Source organism: Silene latifolia, chromosome X, assembly GCF_048544455.1.
Source record: "Silene latifolia isolate original U9 population chromosome X, ASM4854445v1, whole genome shotgun sequence".
NCBI lineage: Eukaryota > Viridiplantae > Streptophyta > Magnoliopsida > Caryophyllales > Caryophyllaceae > Silene > Silene latifolia.
The window spans coordinates 42,437,130-42,459,289 of NC_133537.1; the positions used below are offsets into that span (position 1 = coordinate 42,437,130).

The following is a 22,160-nucleotide window of genomic DNA, read 5'->3' on the forward strand; positions in this document are numbered from 1 at the left end:
TTTTGCAAGATAAGGTGAGGAGAACCCAACACCAAATCCAACACAAAATCAACCACAATGCCTAAATTTTCATCACATTCCATACCAACCGAGGAGAACCTACCCAATGGTACTCCCACACCACAACAGTTAACCGGAAATTTCATTGCTAAATCCGCATTTATCCAATTAATCGAAAGAAGCCAATTTGGGGGAATGCCTAGTGAAGACCCTTACTCTCACATGGAGACTTTTTGTGACTATTGTGATGCGATTTCACAAACCGGTGTGACTCAAGACCAAATTCGATGGGTCTTATTTCCTTTTTCTCTAATCGGCACCGCAAAACAATGGTTGAAAGGCCTTGATAAGGCTACTCTTGGAATTGACTCTTGGAAGAAGTTAGCTCTAGCTTTCTACAAAAAATTCTACCCTCCGGAAAATACTAACCTGCTAAGAGCTCAAATTACGGGTTTTAAGCAAAGGGATGAAGAATCTTTGTATGAAGCTTGGGAGCGATTCAAAGGAATTTGTCGCTCATGTCCTCATCATGGACTTAGCAAGTGGTTCTTGGTACAACAATTTTGGAATGGTCTTTATGAAGACTCAAGAAACATTCTTAACATGGGATCAAATGGTATGTTCACCGAAGTTGACGATAATTAAACTTGGAACAAGATTGAGGAAATGGCAGTCCATAATTCATAATATAGTAGACCTCGCATGGCTACTAGAGGAGGAAAGCATGAAGTGGACTCTATTACTCAATTAGGTGCTCAACTTGGTGCTCATATTGATACTATTAACTTGAAGTTTGAAAAGGCTATGGCTAAACTTGAAGAAGCCTCAAAATCACCAAAGCATCATGTTAATGCCATGGTAGCATCTTCATCAATCCCAAGTGGGATATGTGAGAATTGTGGAACTTTGGGACATGACCAAAGTGAATGTAGGGGAACAAATGAAAAAGTGAATGCTTTTCAAGCATACAAGAGTGGTACCCCTTATTCCAGTTATTACAATGAAAACACCAAATTCCACCCAAATCTCTCATACAAAAGCCAAAATGTTCAAAACCCTCAACAAACATACACCCCACCTCCCATGAGAAACAAAAATCAAAGACCCTTTTTCAACCAAAACCAAGGTTACCAAAATCAAACTCCATACAATCAACAAAACGACCAAGGTTTTGACGTTCAAAAAGCGGTCCTCCAAATGCAAAAGAATCAACAAGAGTTTTTCACTCAAATACAAAAGGATAGCCAATCAAAGGACATCACCATCAACAACATCCTAGCCCACACAAAAATGTTGGAAACTCAATTGACCCAACTAGCATCTTCAAACTCTCAAAGACAAAAGGGGCAATTACCACCTCAAGGTAATCTCCCAAGACATGAAATGGTTAGTGCCATTCGCTTGAGAAGTGGCACGAGGTATGAAGGACCAAAGAAGCAAGTTGAGGATGAAGTTGTGGAAGCTAGTGACAAAGAATAAGTTGTGCAAAACTCTAAGGAAGGAGAACCAACAAAAGAAAAAGTTTCAAAGAAACGTGAAGAGAAGGCCAAGGAGAAGGAGCCCATTGTGATTAGACTTCCATTCCCAAGTCGTCAAGCTAAACCTAAGTTTGATGACCAACTTGGAAAATTTATGGAAATTGTGAAGAATTTGGAAGTCTCGATTCCTTTCACGGAATTAATCAATCACGTGCCGGCCTATGCAAAGTACATGAAGGACATCCTTACGAAAAAGAAGTCGATCCGGAAGCTTGAAACTATCGCCTTCACAAAGGTGAGTAGTGCAATCCTTCAAGGGAGTTCACCTCCGAAACTAAAAGACCCAGGAAGCTTCTCAATACCGTGTACCATTGGCGACACCACGATAAACAAAGCTTTGTGTGATCTAGGAGCAAGCGTGAGTGTTATGCCGTAGTGGGTTAGTAAAAGGCTAGGGATGGGAGAGCTTAAATGTACCAACATCACACGCCAAATGGCCGATAGATCGACGAAGACACCATTAGGGATATGAGAAGATGTTCCCGTGAGAATCGGCAAATTCTTCATCCCGGTGGACTTTGTCATCGTTGACATGGAAGAAGACTCCAATATTCCGATCATCCTCGGTAGACCTTTCTTGCACACCGCGGGTGCGGTGATAGATGTGAAGCACGGAGAGATTACTCTAGAAGTGGGAGACGAGACCATAACTTTCAATCTTGACAAGACCATGAGAGCTCCCCGTTTGCATGAACCATGCTTTATGGTTGATCACTATAGCCGGAAGAATGATAGGAAGAAGTCGGAATTCCAATGGAAAAAGAAAGTTGATGATGCTGCATTCAAAGAGCAAGAGAATAGCAACAAAGAGAGCTTGAAAAGCTCACCCATGACAAGTGAAGAGGATGGCCTCATTGGCCAAAACGAGAAAGAATGAGAGTTGTCTCTATCAACTAAAGAAATTTTTAATGATCAAGTAGACAAATTTTGCGGTCTCTGGGATGATGAGTTCGAAGGGATATTTAATCCCTACATTGGTAATGCTATGAACCAAGACCATCACGGAGAACAACAAGTGCAAAGATCTATTGAGGACCTTTATCATGACAATGAACAAGCTTTTGACTACTTCTTCAAGGTGTTGAGTAACATCAACAACACCTTGAACATGCCCCCTTGACATCTCACATTGGATGAGAGTTTGGTGGAGTCCTCCCTAAACCACCATTTGTAAATATTCTAACTCCCTAACTTGCATTTCAATTTTCACATTGCATTTTTGTCATTTTTGGATTTATATTTTTGTGCCTTGATCAAGATATTCATCATTTTTTAGAGAAGTGAGGGAGGGACTTATGATTTTATTGATGTGTAGTGCTTTGACTTAGTGTTGGGATAGCAATTGCCTAGGCTATTCATGCCTTTGTAGTGCCCCCACAATGAAGAACACGAGAATTGAAGAATGAAAATGTTACGGGTTATGCAGTACCCGCGGATGGACCTGAATCCGTGTGGACAAGGAGGAATCCGAGCGGCCAAGAAGAGAATCCGCTCATCCTAAGGAATCTGAGCATCCAATGTCACCAGACGCCCGTCTGGGAGAGCTGTAGAATTCAAAAAATGGTCTGTCACAGAATCCGAGCGTCGCAATTGAGAAGACGCTCGTCTTTCTGCTGTTAAATTTTAGTGAATCACCCTGTAACAGAATCCGAGCGTCTTTCAAAGAATCCGCTCGTCTCACATTGAGGAATCCGCTCGTCTTTCCTGAAAGACGCTCGTCTGTGCCGTCATTTCCTGAGGTAAAAACGAAGAATCCGAGCGTCCCAGAATGCAATCCGCTCGTCCCCTGCTGCTATTTCAAAATTAACGGGTCTTTTAAAACCCCTTTCCCTCATTCATTTTCATTTATTTTACATTCAAACACTACCCACTACCCAAAAACCCAAAAACCCTTATCCTCTTCATCACTAAAAACAAAATTTCCTCAACCAAATTCAACAAAATCAAATCCAAACTTCCTCACAACAAAAATTAATCACTCCTTTTGCAACAACAATTGATTCAAACACCAAAATCTTCAACCTTTGAGTCGATTTTTAAGATACAAAGCAACATTCTTTCATCTTAAATCGATTTGGGCATAACTAAAAATTGAAGATTACAATCATTCTTTGGTGTAATCAACAATGGCAAGAACTAAAGGAGGTAACAAGGCACCCCCAAAGAAGACACATTCAAAAAGGCAACAAACTCTTCAAGCAAAACAATTATCAAAGGCACTGGTAGTTCATGAGGCAATATTGGAGATTCAACAAGGTCCCCCTATGGAAGCTACAACATCAACAACTCCGGTCATTGAGCAATTATCCAATTATCTGGAGGTAATTTTCACTTCCGACTCTCATAGGGATAAATTTGTTCTCTTTGCTAAGAAGACCATCATGCCTACAAAATTTATCTGTGAAGATGCTTTGACAAAGTTGGGTGTTCTTGAACAAACCAAAACCTCACATTAGAATATTTGAGTTCCTTGAAAGTCACAAGGGTGGAGACTAGAACCCACATCGAGTTTCGTCTTGCAAATGTTAATAGACGCATCACTTTTGGTGAATTGAGTAAGATTTTAGGCCTTAGTGATACCCCGTACTATGAAAAGATCCCCGACAAGTATAACCCCGCTCCTATTTGGGAGGCAATTTCCGGAAAGAAATTCGTGTGCTTTCATGATTGTCGTGCTCTATTAGTCCACCATCCGGGCATTAGAGTGTGGCATAAGGTCATTGGGAATACTTTGATAGCAAGAAATGGCACTAATCATCTTACCAAGCTCGATTTTGTTCTTCTTGAGTCGGCCTTGAACATAGGAAGGGAATATACTAAGCCATATAATGCTCTAAGGCTTTTGGTTGAACGATGGCTTAATGTCGATTGTGGTAAAGAAGGCACCGCTTTCATTGTGAATGGAGAACTCGTTACCTTTTTGGCCAAGCACTTTAACCGAAATTTCAACAAAGACAACACTTATGTAGCGGTTAAAGGAGGTCATCCCATTGATATGGACACCATGATTCACAAGTTTAAGTGGGTCAAGCATGATCCTCTTGACACCAAACATGGGTGGTTAACCAATGAAGCTAGATCCTTCACTTTGTCTTCAAAGATTTGCCGATTAAGTGTTCACCAACCAAACTACCTTTTTCCACTCTCCGAGGAGACCGAGTATATTATTCGACAACAAAGAGGCGAGATTGATGAGCCCTCCTCCTCAATTGTCACACCACCCTACCCATTTGAGTATCACGAGTTCAAACCCAAGGATGTCGAGGTAGGAAATGATTACATGACTCTACTCATGAGGGAAATGCACAAGCAAGCTTACAATGATAGAGTGGATGCTTACAAGGCCCAATATCCGCCCCTCCTACATCTAGCTAGGCAAGGACTTCTTGATCCATCATGTCCTTTGCCTAGTTGGGCGGATAGGGAAGTTTTCTTTCCCAGCACCTCTAGTGGTGGAAGACCGGGTGGAGAGGAGATTTTTAATGAGGGTGTTGATGAATAAGGTGAAGAAGAAGAGGTTCAAGAGAATGCTGAAGAAGAAGAAGCTCAAGAAGAGGAAGAAGAAAGTGTGGAAGAGCAAGGAAGTGAAAGCGGGAGTGGAGATGATTCCACATCTATGGAGGAAGATGATGATAATGATGACATGATGGAGGATTAGCAAACTTTGGAGGCTCCTACATTCTTTCACCCTTCTTATGGTTTGTCTACTTCTTTTTTTTCTTTATTGTATTTTGATCATTTGTTTAAGGAGTCCTAGCATCATGGAGGACTAACACCTTGGCTTCATTAAGGTGTTCTTTTTATTGTTCCCACTTGTAAAATCCAAAATGGCAATTTGTATTTTCATGCATTGCATTCCATGTGCATGAACTACCCCAAAATTCAAGACGTTAGAAATAATATCTATTTTGGTTTGGGGAAGTCCATGCATATGCATCGGGAGGTAATTTAAATTACGCTCTCCGCCATAACAAAAACCATGCATCATGTAGTGTAGCTTAGTATAGTTTGCATTTAGTTTAGAAATCATACATCATGCTTGCATAATTTCCTATCGTATTGGCCATTGATGACAATGCCCATACTAGTGTGGGGATGAGAAATTATAACTTGACTTTTATTCAAAAATCCAAAAAAATTGAAAAATTGAAAAAAATCAAAAACATGTTCATTTCCTTTATAGTGTAGTCTTGTATATATTGTTTTGTATATATTGTGTTTGTTCATCCTTTTTCACATTGATTGACTACGCCATATCCGAGACATGAGGATATTGAAGACCGCATGGCATGATCTTTCCAATCTCCTTTTTCCTCTTTATGTTAATGACTATGTGGCTTTATTTTGATTGATGCGGTATAAACAATGTGAATTTAGGATTTCATTTAGATTATTTGGCATACTAGTTGGTAGAAACATATGCATTAGGTTGTATAAATGTTAGTTGCATCATGGCATGTAGTTTGCATGTTAGCAAAATTTTGTGAAACCGTCTATTTAGAGAGCTTGACAAGTGTATATAGGCCCTAGTAGATGCTTTTTCTTCTTAAGACTTTGCTTGTTAAAATACTTGTAAAACACCCTAGGATGTGTCATGCTAGTATCCTTTGACCCATGGATTAAGGCCTAGTCAAGAGTACCTTGTGGTGTGATAACTCTTTGGCTACCGTTTATTCCAAGGTGACCCTTGAAACCATGTAACCATCATTCATACATGTTCTACCATACATTTTGTCATCAAAGGGAATGGGCACAAAAAGAAATTGTTGAAAAATTTGAGTTCAAGAAATCAAAAGAAAAGAAAAGAAAAAGTTTGCAAAATGCATCAAAAAGAAAAGAGGAGTAACAAAAATAAAACTCCTATGCTTCAAATATAAGGCACCCTCGTTACTAATTGGAGTGACTTTGAAAATGTTCAAAAGAAAATGCAAAAGTTGAAAGTTGTCAAGTATTGAAATGCCAAAAATCAAAAGAAATGGCAAAAAAAAACTGTTCTCAAATGTCAAATGCCACAAGAAATTGGGGGGGGGAACAACAACAAAGCAAACTCCCAAATGAAACTCAAATACTATCGATCCCTTTATCCATCGTATCCATTTTTGTGCATGGTAGAGAGGGGACGACCCTTCTTCTTGTCTAGGCAAGAGGGGGTGATCCTCCAGTGTTTCTAACACCATAGGGAGTCTATTCTTGACAAAAGCATTTAACGATTGAGGACAAAGGTACCCTAGCTTGACACAACTTGGAGGTGATTTATTGGTATCCTTGAATTGCTTCCCTTGTAGATAATTTCCGCCACTTAGATGAGGAAAGTAGCTATTCTTTTGTAGATGCATTCATTACTTGATTTTGTGTGCTTTAATATTTGGATGTGTCACCATTTTGGCAAGACCCACCTTACCTTACAAGAAGGCATCCTACCTCATGGTTGTCTTGTTGTGAGTTGAAGGGGCAGAGTGAGACCTGCTAATTGTCTCATATCGGCTATATTAGTAGGATAGTTTAAATAAGGGTCCTAGTTTTGTCACCTCTTTATTCGGGACGAGCAAATGTTCGGTTTGGGGATATTTGATGTGACCATTATTTGAGCACATTTACTCCCCGAATTAGCCTCGTTCCTATGCTTTTTAGTTCATATTTGGGTCATTTACTATCTTTAGTCCTTTGTTTTGCATATTCTTTGAGGTTTTGTTTTCTTGGTAGGAGAGGAGTGCAAACCTTGCATTTTCATGGCAAATAGAGCTAAATTGATCGAATCTAATGACCAAGCATCAAAGAGAAGACAAGACTAGAAAACCTTTGTACATATTATAGTAGATGGGCAATGATGAAGAAATCCTTGCATCCCCGACTAAATCCCGGAGGATTATTGGAAGAAGAGAGGAAGAAAAGAAGGCTGGAACACAATCCGCCCGTCCAACCAGGCAAGACGCCCGTCCAACACTTCAGGAATCCGAGCGTCTTTGCCAGAGGGACGCCCGTCCAACCACGCCACAATCCGCTCGTCTGGCATACCAATCCGCCCGTCCAGACACCACGAAATCCGCTCGTCCCAACCCCTTGGACGCTCGGATTCTCTTACAGGCCCATACGTCCTCTTATTCCCTCCATGAAAGATGCGCATATTTGTGAAAGACCGGCAAAAAGGAGACTCGCATCTTTTCTGAGAGGAGCGATTCTTCAAGGACTTAATCGTCATTTAAGCCCTTAGTAAACCCTAATTTGTGTACCTAATCCTCACTATAAATACTCCATTAGTCTAATTAGATGAATCATGTTCTTCTTATCAATCTTTAGTGTAGTTTATATCATTCTAATCTCTTCTTAATCTTGTAATCAACTTCTAATCAAGTCCTAATACAAATCTCATTTCCTTAATTTCTCTTTTGTTCATCTTTTATTTTGGGTAATTGAAGATTATTTGGGTTATTATTGGGAGATTGACAACCTTTCAATCATTCATCAAGTACTTCTATTATTCTTTGCTTTATTTTGGAATCATTAGTAGGTATAATTCTCTTAATCCCTTTTAATTATTGTTAATCTTTCTTACTTGTTCATCATGTTTTGCTTTGTTAATGTGATTGACAACCTTGTTAACTTGTTAAACTTGATAATGAGTGAGTAATTTCCTTAACTAAGGTTAATGGGTAATTAGGGGAAACCAACATGGGGGATGATTCATGCTTAATTTAATATGTTTTCATAATTTATTTGCTTGCTTGTTGTGATCTCAACTTATGCACATGTTATGTTTGATGAAATGCGAGCCTATGAATCCTTGCATTTTTTACCCATCACTTACCTTTTCAATGAGACTTGTAAGACATAAACTAACTCGAGTCTCATTAGACCATGCATATAGTTGAGTAGGGAGGATTAAGTCGACTTGTAGGTGTTGTACAATCTAATCGATTAGGCTCCGGGACCCAAACCTTCCTAGGATTGTAAGATATAAAGCAACTCAATCCATCACAACAATAATTGCTTACTTATAATTTGAGAATATGTTTGTATGATCAATTCCCATGAATCCCCTATGACCCCATGACACCCTAGTGCTTTTTATCAATTGTTTATATCTCATTTTAATCATCTTGCTTGTTTACTTTTATTGCTATTTAGTTTAGTGATCTTCTCATCTCAACCCAAATCGTGACACCCCTAGACACCGCTACTTGCAATCGAAAATCCTACATCAATACCCGTCCCTTGGGATCCGACCTTTACTTGCCTCTTTACTAATAGTAGAGTTGTTTGTGAAGTTATAAATATTGTTTTGGTCTAGGTGCTCCTAACGACAAGTAACCGAAAATTAAGCTTCAAGTGAGTCCGACCAATAAGCTCCACATATCAACACCTGCTAAGCTTGACTGCTCACCATAATGGATCACGACAGACACATAACAAGAAAGAAAGACAAACAAATCACACAAGGTTAGTAACTGAAGAAAACACACAACACAAGGTACAACACACACACACACACACACACACACACACACACACACACACACACACACACACACACACACACACACACACACACACACACACACACACACACACACACACACACACACACACACACACACATACACACACACACACACACACACATCTCCAACTCCAATCATCCATCAATGATCTGACTAACCCGAAGGTAAAGTCCTACCAGAATATCTATCGTAACATATATTTCACACCGCCAGTGGGGGACCGCAGCCTTTCCCACCTAAGCCCCGCTCATCTCCATCGAGCGAATAACCCATGTCCATTAATGTGCACATCCTTCTTGTAATGGGAACCACAAGGGGCGAATCAAGGGCGTGAAGCCACTCCTGCAAGTGATTCTACTCAGCTAGGGATGCACCCCGTACACACACACAATAATACTATCACACAATAAACGATGCTACACACCACACAAAATAACCAATCAACAGTACTGAGTAGGAAAACCTACCTTTAGCAATTAGCAGCAACACCGCGTACATCCATAAGACGATAAGACAACCTCCATCAACACCTATCACAACCAGCAGGGGAAAACCCTATTAGTCACAAGCATAAGTACAACAAACCTAGGTGTGATGATGATGACTTACCTATGCTCGGCATTCCGGCGACAAGACCGCTACCCGACTCAAGTCTCCATCTCCATGGTGTCTCCAAGTGTAAAGGATCTCAAGGGGTTGAAGGTTGGTGCAGGAGAAGTTGTATCGTCGATTAGGTTTAGAAAGAAATGAAAAAAAAAAACTAATTTGGGTTTACGACTCACGACTTATATACTTATGCTGAACTCATCATACTCGATCGAGTATGTAACTTACTCGATCGAGTCACAAGACTACTCGATCGAGTAGCCTACACTAGATCGAGTTACACACTCCCAAAGGTCACCAAGTTCTAAGTCTATTTGTATAAAAGGTTCCAAGTGATCTACGATGTGTCAAAGGTAAGTCAACGGCAGCCAACGGTCCCTAACAGGGCGAGTATTACAGTCTTCCCCTCTTATAAATAACTTCGTCCCCGAAGTTCAACTCATCATCCTCCCACAACCGAAAGTGTATTCTAAGTCAAGATAACCAACCACGCCCAACCTCTCGTGCCGACTAATCATCATCATCCTCTCATGTGAACATACTATCAACCACAACTCCATTCCGAGTCATCATCCACGTGTTAACAATTAAGAAGGTACACAGCCACAAACTATTACTTCCATTTTACCAAAAGAATTTAACACCATATAACGTTATAAGCCATACACACCATACCGATTCGACACAACCAATTTACTTATTCAACAAACAATTAAACTATTAAATACTCTATGCACAATTTACCGACTAAATTATTCAACAAGTGTTTAGATCATCAAATCAACAATTAATATTATCTAGCACCTGATTAAATTACTTCACAAATAATTAAATTACTTGAACAACAATTAAATTATTTAACAGAAATAACAAATAAATTACCAATAAAGTGTTGGAGTATGTGTCCTCGACAATACTGCGATCACATGTTTAAATCTCATAATAAGAATACGTAAGGGATGACTCAATTATATAGTCAACTGATCAACATAAATCGGTAATGATTGACTAACTAGAGTTTGACATTACTGTCGTTTGACGGTGGTGATCAGTTGATCCCTTAAGGTCACACCTATAGGACAATTCCCTTAACTGATAAGTTAATTAATTGTATATCGATACAGATTAATTAATCCTTAAATTGAACAAATTTTATCAATGAGTGAGAGTTATATATATCTTATTGTAATTTGATTAAATAAGATTCAATTTAGTAATTAATATGTTAAATTACTAAAATTGATTAATGTTTATGAAACATTTGAGATAAGAGTAATTAGTTAATTATAATTGCAAAATGTTGTAGATTATATTAACTAGACTTAATGTGACCCATTTTATATACATGTAATTGTGAATTACTTGTTAATTTGTTAATTGTAATTTATTTAATATATAATGATATTTAATTAGTTAAATATGCATTTATATTACTATTGACATGTTACATGTCACATGACATAACATATTACAAATGACAAATTACAAATATGGAGGTCCATTTTATGTATGAAAACCGGTTTTAATAGGGGTTAGTGGGTGGTGATTTTGTCATTAGTTTATTGTATGCTTTAGACATCATCATTACACTATAAGCATGCTTTTAACCCTAGGACCTACTCTAACTTATGGGTAAGAACAAAAGATGTTTTGAGAAGAAAAATTATCCTTTCCCATGAGTAGAAAACCGGTCGCCCCTCCCTATTATAGAGAATTAGTTCTCTTATTTTACTTACTCTATGCTCATGAAAAACTCTCTCCCTCTCTCTACATAAAATTGTTTTATGCATAAAATTGTTCATGAATTCTAATATTAACACAATATTACTAGTGTAGTAATAATATGAATTTTAGAAATAATATTTAAGGTTACTAATTTTATTACCTAGTTAGTAATATGATTAGTGTTATGGGTAATTGTTTTGGGTGCAACAATGAGGAGACATTCTACTTTGAATGTTTGAAGTTTTTGGAGAATCATCCTTTTGTGATATAGCTCAAGAACAAGTGAAGGTAGGAGACCTTACTTGTACCCAAATTTCGGTCAACATGCATGTAAGTAGAAATCGATTTTTCTCCTTATTTGTTCATTTTATCATGCATGCAACTAGATCCACTTAAATATAAATTATAGGTAATTTATAAAATGATTAGGTGAGTCTAATAGGGGTATATGAACCTAACAATTGCTATCAGAGCTTTGGTGTTGCATGCATAATCGGTTTAGTTTTTCCGAGTTAAATGTAACTTAATTAAAACTAGATATTTTGTGATTTATAAGGATAAAGCCATGAAAATTATGGCATATTATACATTCTGGTTCTAAAATATTTTTAGGTCATATTGATGATTTATGGATGATTATTGCTTATTTTAATGATTTTTAGTGAAATAATTACACTTTATTGATTAAAATGAACTTTTATTTACTAAAAAAAAGTTAAACTTCATTACTGGACCTGTTTTTTTAGTATGACTTCACATACATATTTTGCATATTGTATGTAAAATTTCGGATCATTTTGATTAGTTTTGCATGTTTTATGATTTTTATGTGATAAAAATGGTATGAATGGAGGTTAAATGACTAAAAATAGTTAAACTTTGAAATAGGCCATGAAATATTAATATGTTGTCACATGCATATTTTACAGATTGTATGTAAAATTTGAGATAAATGTGATTTATTATGCATGATTTATAATTTTAATGGTTAAAATGATATAAATAGTGACTATTTTTAGCAAAAATAGCTAAAATAAATTTTCTGGCATGAAATTTTTCTCTAATGTTGTATATATGATATGAACATCAGATCTAAAGTTGCATGATTAATTTTGATTGATTTAGAATGATTATTGATTTTTATGTGATAAAATAGATAAAAGAGCAACTTTATTAGTCATAAAAATAAATTCGAAATTTTTGGTTGAAATCTTGCCATTTCCAGGTTCTGGAAATTATTTAAGAATGTTCAAAATTTTGATTTTGATTTTTCCATAATTTTTATGTTTAATTTGGATTAAATGGTAAAAGTTATGTTTTATACGATTTATTAATGAAATAAATTATAAACTAGTATTGGTACCCGGCTTCTCCCGGGCTACCTTTACTTACCATTAATTTTTTTTTTCATTAAATAAAATTACTTAAAGTTCCATAACCCATAAATTTGTCATTAATATATTTTTTTATAACATATCCTAATTACGATGAAATAAATTTTGAAACAAATTCACTACTCCCGCTATTAATATTTTACTCTTATTAATGAAACAATAGTAATAACATTTCACTACTTGCACGTAATCATTGTTACTTTCACTACTCCCGCCGTAATTATTGTTACTGTCACTACTGCCGCATTAATATTGATAATTTTACTACTCCCGCCGTAATTATTATTACTTTCACTATTACCGCATTAATATTGATTATTTCACTACTCGCGTTGTTTTTTCTACAACTCTCACTAATCTTGTTGATAATATTGTTACTTTTACTATTCAAATGAGTGATTACTATCATATAACTATATCCAATGTTACTAAAATTCTTTTCTTTACCGACGAAATTACTTATACTACTTAGGCATGCAATTTTAAGAAGATTATATATTTATATAAATATATTACATATATGCATTAAATCATATCGAAAGAATTATGCAATATTATATATTATGAAATCTAACTTGAATTATTTATACTTATTATATTTTTTGTATGTTAAATAATTAACATCTCTATACATCTAATAAATTATAAAGTTTAATAAAATTGCATAGATTTTAAATTTAATATAATTTTATGATGATAATAATTAATACCATAAGTGTGTATATTTATACTAATTTATCATGATATATTCTCAACAATATTTCCCTAATTAGATTATTATCATGTGCCCTAAGGGCACATTTTAGAAAAACCCTTAATTATTTTATTTTCAGGAAATTGACCATGTTCTAGTCTTTTATAAATATTTAGGAAAATTACTAGCCATCTTCTTTCTTTTAGTCTCCTTGAAATTGACCATCTTTAATTAATTATTTTATTTTAACGAAATTGACCATGTTTAGGAAAATTACTAAGCTTCTATATAATTTAGTTTTAACCCAAACTATATAATATTTGCATTGAGATCCCTTAATCGGGTCCATCACAGTGCTATTGATTTAAAACTATATAGTATAATTAATTTGTATAATTTTATTTAATTTCATTGAACTCCCTCAGTTTCTGGATTTAATATATAGTATTGATTGACTAATGCATATATTAAGTATTTATTTCTTTTTTTAATGGGTTGTATTTATCATTTCCCTATAAAAAAAATCGACAAATTTAATTATACTAGTACACAATAAAAAAGAGCATAAAGAAAAATCATTAATTTTTTATCGGTTTCAAAAATATTTATCAATTAGGAACGTAAAATTGAAAATTTTCACACCTTTTGAGAGTACAACTAGTTTTGGGACCCGTGGAAATCACGGGTTTCTTTGTGTTTTGTTTCTTGTTTGGGTTCGTCTTCTGTTTGTCTTGTATTAAGTCGTTAGTGGAGTGCTATTTAACCTTCTCGTATAGGTTGTTTTGTTATTTTTCTATTCCAATATAGTTCAATATATTTGTAGTTTTCGGTTCTACATCACATAATACCATTTCACACAACAGTAGATGTTCCCATCGGTTTTATTTTCCCTTTGTCCGGGCCAAAGAAAGTGGAGTAGTCAATTGAGTAAATGAGAAGTGCGATAGTGTTTGTCTAATTTGGACGGGCAATTTTAGTTTGATTTTGCTATGGTTGAGCAAAAAACTTTGATATTGTAGTTTTGTATGGGTACGATAGGAGACACGGTTTGTTGTCAATTGTTTCCCGTTTATTGGAAATGGTTTAATGTATATATGATACAGTTTTTTAGAATTTGCACCATATCTTGTTCGGGTAATATTGGAATAGTGTCTACGATTTCATGCCGGTATTAGTTTATTATTTTATTTGAAACGTTATTGAAAATAAATTATTTGAACTATTCAATTTATTTTGTTTTGTTACACGGTACACCCACAACATAACCACATCTCATTTTAGATCCTCAATTCTTCCTTCAACCCCCAATCCGATCTTGAATTTGCCATCCGAAGATGTTCGTATTCCATCACACGACCGATCAAGAGTGTTGTTATTCCTTCCCGTTTATGTTGTTTGTTCCGTACCATTACTTCCGGCGGGCATCCATTATTTTCCCCCGAAATCAATTATGTTTCGGAAAATTGGGGAAATTAGGGTTAGGTGAACATGTGAATTGATGCGAGTTTGGGAGCAGCGTTAGCGCAATTATCCGATGTATCAGCAATTAATGAAAAATCAGGCTATCGAATGTTCGGCAGTCGAGAGAGACGTGTCCGAGGTTGGAGAAGCATCAATATTAGTGACGGAGGTGAGGTCAACATATCAATTGATTCGGATCTGGTAGCTGCAGATTTGCAAATATTGGATGAATCACCAGTTAATGAAACATGAGGAACTCGCAGGTCCGCCAATTGTGAAGGACATATCCGAGTTGTCCAAATCAACCCGATTAGTGACCGACTCGATGATGAAGAGCATGCATGATGTTAGTAAGGCGAAATTCAAAACTAAATAGGTACTAATCTTATTGATGTTTTTGCTGATCTAGGTTTGAAAGACACGAGTATTGTTGTTATATTTGATCCTTTTGGTTTTATTCACGCTTTCTAAGTAGTTGCATTGCTTCTTTGTTGTTATCTGTTTCAGGCGTCGGCTATGCATTAGTCTTTTTACTCGAATCTCTGTTGTTGTTAAGCATGTGTTGCTTCTTTCACCGGCTCGGCGTGTGGTTCCTTCTCGCGACGTTGTCGCTTGTTTGTCTCCCATATGTTTTCCACCGGTTGCGTTGTTGTCTTGTCCACATCCTTCCTGTCATGCGATTATGGCATTATTACGTGGGTCTTGTGTATGTGTTAGTCATGTGGTGTGGTATTGCTGATTGGTTTGTACTTACCCTTCACTCATTTTTCCCTTGTCTTTTTCACGTGTCTTTGGCTCCATCACCATGTCAGTCCCTGTTGCTCCAGTATTTGGGTCCTGTAATATGGAAGCTGTATGTTAGTAGCTGAAGGAGATTTTTATGTGTTGTTTTGGTATATTAGTGTGTGTTTTTACCGCTTTTGGTTCGTCGCCCAAGTATGTCTTCACTACCTTCAGTTCTCTTGTATCTTCGTAGTTTGTTGTTCCGATCATGACTTTAAATGTGAATTGTCTCCCAACGCAGTCTTGGAGAATCTCGTATACCTTCTGCTTCCCTTTTTCCTGCATTTTAATTGTGTTATATCTTTGTTTCCTCGAAGTAGTGACCAAGTTTGTCTTTATAGTTTACCTTTTTGTAGATCTCTAGAACCTTTACAATTGGTTTTCCGATGACCTTTTCTGCTTCTTTATCAAAGATGACAATGTTTGCTTCCGAGTTTCCGTCATCTAGTGTTGCAAGTATTCTATACCTGTGGCAATACTTTTGTTCAGTTTGTTTTTATCAGATTTGTTTTGGAGTTGTCCTGGTTTAGCTTTACCTTTGGGTTGGGTATTGGATTTCCTCAATGCATTTTGGGCAGACGTTGTGTGCGTCAAGGCCTTTTTTGCATGTTGGGCAGGATATGTATCTCCATTCCACGTCGGTGCAAACACTTGTTATCACTCCTTGGCATGTGAATGTTTGTTTCTGTTTTTTTATTTATTGGGCATTGGACATTTACAGTCGGTCCTTTTTTTGTGGTGTGCGTTAAATAATTAATTTCTTCAAGTTGCTTACCGGGTCAGTGAGGTCCATCTCTGTGAGCTCCATTAGTGTTTTCCTATTTGCCAGCATAACTTCCTCCGTTTGTTCTTGTTTGTTGTTTTCTATCCGCTGTACAGTTCTTGGCTTTGCAATCCTGTTTCAATTTTTTGTTATATTTCGGTTAACATGTATTTCCTTTTCTTTGTCTATTTTTTATTTTTCCCCTGTTGTTCTTACCTCTCCGGTATGTTTTTGGCTTCCGGTATTTGGAGGTTGATGTAGACCTTTGTTCCGTATGTGCTACTTAGTTGGTATTCATCTGCGTTTTTTTTTGTGTTAGTTTTATATTTTTACGGCTGGTGGTTATATTTAAGGGTTTATTACCTTTGTAGCGGGCTACCCTCGTTGATGTGAGGACAATGATTTTGGTGACTCCCGGTTCTCGTGTATCGTCCTCGTTGATGAAGTTTGCTGCCTCTCCCCATAATGTGGCCCTGACATCATTCTGTCTGTGACGTATGCTTGTTAGGGTCTTCTGTTTTTTTATACGTTGTGTTTAAGTGGGTGGATTGTCTTACCTTTCATCTTCTATATAGATGTTTCGTATCTCTGTTATGCCTTTTTCTGTTCGTACTTCTGTTTTGTTTTCCACCCCACTTAGCACGCCTATGACATCTGTATTTTCAACATGTTGTTAGTTGTATTGGCGATGTTATTTTTCCCTAACCTTTGTGTAACCTTTGGTAATTTACCTATCAAATAGTCTGTCTTGTTGTTCCTTTCGTGAATCAATTCTAGTTGGTGAAACTCGAATTTGTGTTTCTCTATTTTGATTTAGTCTTCGGTTTTCTCAATGATGGATGTAAAAGGTGTGAATTTGATTAGATTTGCATTGGTGTGTACTGGTCTATAACCCCTATTGTTCTTTGCAACCTCAAAGTGTGTTACTTCATATATTCTTCCTTCCTGGATGTCATCTTTGAAGCTGCGTATCCACTTTTGTGGGATTGTCGCGTGTATATGATCTCCATGTTGACATGTATTGACCAATATCATTTTTGCTATTTTTTTTCTTTTCAACTGAAGTTTTATTTCTGAGTTTGTAAGTAATACCTGTGTGTCAAGCAGGACCTTGTCGAGGGATAGTGGCTTGGCGTTTTGGTTTGCTGCGACCTCCCATATACGTGTTGCTCTTGCCGTCAGTTGATATCTCGATTTCGATGGGACCATGGCTGCAATGTTGACAATTTGAGGTGCCATTTTGTTGTTGTTTATATTTTATTATTTGTAGTTCTTTTTGAAAGTTTTTTGTGGTGGAATGTGTCAGTTGAATTTGGTATGCATATTTATAAATTTTATGTTGTGTCCGTTGGTTTACCCTTGATCTGGCTGTTATGGTTTTGTGGTATTTCCCTTTTTTTTGGTTTTATGGTTTTTTTTTTTTTGTTGCAACATTTAACCTTCTTTACTACTGCCATTATTAGTTTGTATATATTCTCATCATGATTGGGTTTTTGTCTTTCCCTTTTTTAAAATGTGTTAATGGTGGTTCTATGGTAGTTATTGTATATGGTATATTTAAATTAATCCTAGTTATTGTTTTTCGTCTTACTGCATTATTCTTGGTTTTTGAAACGGTTGTCTAGTGAATGTTGTCTTGTCAGTCTTCTTTTATTATTATTTTGTTGATCCTTTTTCCCATTATTGTTGTTCGTTTTTGCATTTTTGGGTTATTTTTTTCTTTTTTCCTTTTTAAAAGAACGTAGTAATTATTTAGGTTTATTGTATATATGTTTGTTTTGTATTATTCTTCGTTTTCCTTTCAAATTCTCTCATTGGTTGGTGACGTCGTCAGTTACACATTAATAATGTGATCCCTCTTTAAGGTTGATTTAATCTTATTAGCTTTTGAATAAATGAACGCTCCTTTTCTCCGGATTTCTAATATTGACTGAAGTATAGTATTTTGTTTACGTGGCATAGTAGTCCTTCTGTTTTTCTGTTTGTAAAGTCACCCGTACGTTAAACTTCGTTTACTGAACAGTTCCGGCATTTGAGACGTTAAGTTGGTTAGTGTGTGGAAAATATGAAAAACTTGATAGAAATGACATATTGCGTAATGGTGGAGTCAGTGTCACATACTTTTTCTTTCGGTTTACATAGTTCGTTTGTCGCAGGTGAATAAAATTAAGATTGTTACTTAAACCTTCAGTTGATGTGTATGGACAATTTATCCTTTGCTATATATATATATAGAATTCTCCAAGATTAGTATGAGGTATTCTCTTTTAATTTATATGTTTTCCGTTTTGGCTTTTTGTTTATTTTTCGTTAGGAACGTTTATTTATATGCTATATAGTATTAACCGTGTGTCTCTCATTATTAAATTACTTTTAATTTATAATTGTATTCCCTCTTTAAATTAGACTTTTGGTCCTGCTAAATTGCTTCTTGTTGATTTTTGTTTCACCGTTGTGTTTTTTTTTGGGTGGCAATTTAGCTCGATAACGTAATATAAATTTGTTCTTAGATTAGATGATAAGAAAATTATATCCTAAATGGTTTGGTGCCGTCTCAGTGTTTTTATTTTTTTTACTATTCCCTTCAATTAATGCTTTGTTTACATTGGTGTTATTGTACGTTTTGTGTTGTCCTGGTTCTTTTTTTTAATAGTAGTGGTTATTTTAATTCTTTTGATTCTTTTGTATGTTTTTATTCTCATTGAATTAAATATTAAATTGGAGTTACTGTTAGAAGTCCTCTTATATTTCAGTTTTTCTCTTCCCTTTGTAACGTTGATTTTTTGGTTGTGTTGTGTATTTAAGACGTGGTTATTATTATCGTGGTTGTTCGCATTCTCTTTTATTAATTCTGCTGATCATTTCTCTTTTATTATTTTATCTTTTTGTCTTTTTAGATTCCATTAATTGGTGGTGTTTGATATATATATATATATATATATATATATATATATATATATATATATATATATATATATATATATATATATATATACATATATATATATATATACATATATATATATACATATATATATATACATATATATATATATATATATATATATAACCTATTTTATTCCAAACATATTCTGTTGTATTCATTTTTTCTTTTTGAAGTTTCCTTTTCATTTGTTGTTTATTTTCCAGGTTGATTGTTGTCTCTGCGATGGCCCGCTACAGTGTTGGCGACGTAGTGGAGGTGATGTTTTCCGAGCCGGGTTTTATTGGTTCCTACTTTCTTGCAACCATAGTATATTTGTTGGTTCCTCTCTCTCATCCCAAAACATCCAATTTTATTAGAAATCAAGTTGAAGTTGATAAACGGTTTCTACAATGAAAGTTAACAATCATGATGTACCATCATCAAGGGGATCGTATGATAAATATTCTAGCGTTCTAATTTTCTTGGGGGCCATTTAGCTTAAGTTAGCTTAAGTTTACGTTTCTTTCAAGTTGAACTAAAAATAACAGCAGGGCTTAGAGACTATCGATCAGTATAATCTTGTTCCTCGGGTTACAAATATTTCAATGTAGTACCATCTTTAGGGAAAAATCAAGGAACGATAAAATAACGCCATAGTTAAATTAGTAATAACCAAAACAGTCCAACAGACGGTTCTATGGAATTGTACGAAGTGAATACCTCCAAGGGGATAACGTAGCTAGATTCAGCGTAATACCGTTTCGCAACCTGCAGCAACTGCATTTAAGGCAGGGAAAAATTGAGACGTTGAAAGTGGGGTGAGAATGAAACAAAAGGAAAACATGTATTACGTCTAGAATTCTCCTACAAATACATTAGATAAGTAGATAATTTAGTCATAAAAGTAGAGCAATAGCGAAAAGAAGGGAAGCCAACCGAGAAGAAATTTGGGAATGCAATAAACTAACAAATCTATACAATAGCAAAAACAAAAAAAGGTCAAAGCTTTGCCAATGTGATATTCGTTTGGTTCAATCAAATCCATATATACCTTATGCTAGATAACTATCAGCTTAAAAGTGATCCTTAGCCAGTAAGTAATTTTGTCCTCAATCTAGCCCACATATACACCATTCGGTTAATTGTACCGACGATGAATGTATGTACTGATCAAAATTCAAGCAAATGACCCACCATACAAACAATAAGTGTCTCTTTATTAGGAAAGCGGAAGCTATGTGGCTCGACTTAAGTTTGAGGCGGATTGTGACCTTCTTACACGAGAATTTGTGCCATTTTAAAAGCTAAACATATGAAGGCTTTGGGTGGTTTGATCAATTTGGTTCATGCTAGCCCATATATACAATATCCTTGTGACCGTCTTAAATGAGAATTTGTGCCATTTAAGAAGCCGAAAATGTCAAAACTTTCAGAGGTATGATGAATTTGGTTACTGCTAACCCATGTATAGTTGTATACAATGTCCATGACACATCTTATGTCCCCGACTTAGGCTTGAGACGGATTGTGACCGTCTTAAATGCAAAATTACGCCATCTTAAAACATGGAAATATCAGAATTTTGGGAAGTATGATCATATAGAATATCTATCACATTTTATGTCAAATCACATTAACCACAAAAATGCCAATCTACTTCTACAGGTAACAAATCCAAAACACACAACAATCGTAAATAATTCATATCGGGAGGAAGAGGAAACCATAAGAAAGAAGCATACGTTGGAGTAAGCAGCTGGTCTGAATTTCTTGATTCCTACTTTTGGTCGGACGTCTTCAATGTTGTAACTGAGTGGGGAGAATGGCGATTTACTACTGCTACTGCTATACTTCTTTTACCACCTCCAAGCAAAAACCGAAAAAGTTCAGAACTTGGCCAATTTGATTCTCGTTGGTCATCAAATCAACATATACCCGATGCTAGATAACTTTGATCTTAAAAGCGTTCCGAAATCAGTAAATAATTTCATCAGCAGTCTAATCCACATATACACAATTCGATTAATTGGAAAGATATGTAATTTAAGCAATTGAGAATAGAGCCGTTGATTTAAATTAAAAGCGAGGGATGCGTCGGAACAGAGACATACCCAGTACTGACGTTGTATGTTGTGGACAGATCTTGGAGGGCGGCGGATTGGTGGCTGGGAAATTGCGGTGGATTGGCACAACTTGGGCGGTGGATTGGCCGCTGGGAAATCGCGGTAGGTTGGCACAGCTTGGGTTTCGGTAATCTTTGTTAGTTGTGGTTATATACATGAGCTTCCATTTGAGCAGGTATTCTGATAGTCGGTAATCAACGGTTTTGCTTGCTGAAGGGGAAAGGATTGTGAGGAAGTTGAAAAAGGTTGGAGTAATGAACAGGAAGGAGGTGGTATTAATGTTGTGTTAATAGTGTCCTTTTGTTTTCTTCAGGTAAACGGATGCGATGATTGTTAATTGGGGACGGGTTAATGGGATTGATGTATATTGATGCAGCTGGCAATATTTAGACAGACGTGGCATTCCGTATTCAGACTTGGCTTTTCTTAATCCTACATGGATTTGTCTATGTGGACTTATGAATTATTTTAGATTAGGCTTTTAATAGTATTGTATAGATATCATGTGGGCAAATTTTATTGAGTTTTTGGAATCTTGGTAATATTCTAGTATTTACAAAAATGTAATTTCGAATTTTTCCAATTTTTTATGACTTATTGGGAATTATTTCATAATTGTTATGATTAAAAGAAGTTTAATAAGCAATA

The 22,160-nt window shown here is 35.8% G+C and overlaps 1 protein-coding gene, 1 long non-coding RNA gene and 1 other non-coding gene across 4 annotated transcripts; all 3 read right to left on the reverse strand.

Moving 5' to 3' along the window:
• Positions 1-429: 429 nt before the first annotated feature.
• On the reverse strand, positions 430-536 carry LOC141624551 (small nucleolar RNA R71). The gene has a single exon (XR_012534357.1). It is a non-coding gene; the product is annotated as a small nucleolar RNA R71 (small nucleolar RNA).
• A 14,718-nt stretch (positions 537-15,254) lies between these two features.
• LOC141621364 (uncharacterized) lies at positions 15,255-19,277 on the reverse strand. Of its 2 annotated transcripts, XM_074437930.1 has the most exons (4): positions 16,047-19,277; positions 15,833-15,979; positions 15,672-15,754; positions 15,255-15,586 (listed from the first exon to the last, which is right to left on the reverse strand). In XM_074437930.1, exons 2-4 carry the CDS (start codon positions 15,908-15,910, stop codon positions 15,469-15,471), a joined length of 279 nt encoding a protein of 92 aa, XP_074294031.1. In that variant the 5' UTR covers positions 15,911-15,979; positions 16,047-19,277; the 3' UTR covers positions 15,255-15,468. The 2 variants fall into 2 exon arrangements, with proteins under 2 accessions (XP_074294031.1, XP_074294030.1); XM_074437929.1 differs by having other exon boundaries at positions 15,833-19,277.
• A 265-nt stretch (positions 19,278-19,542) lies between these two features.
• LOC141621365 (uncharacterized) lies at positions 19,543-21,827 on the reverse strand. The gene is made up of 3 exons (XR_012532261.1): positions 21,501-21,827; positions 21,132-21,242; positions 19,543-20,166 (listed from the first exon to the last, which is right to left on the reverse strand). It is a non-coding gene; the product is annotated as an uncharacterized LOC141621365 (long non-coding RNA).
• Between the last annotated feature and the right edge of the window lie 333 nt (positions 21,828-22,160).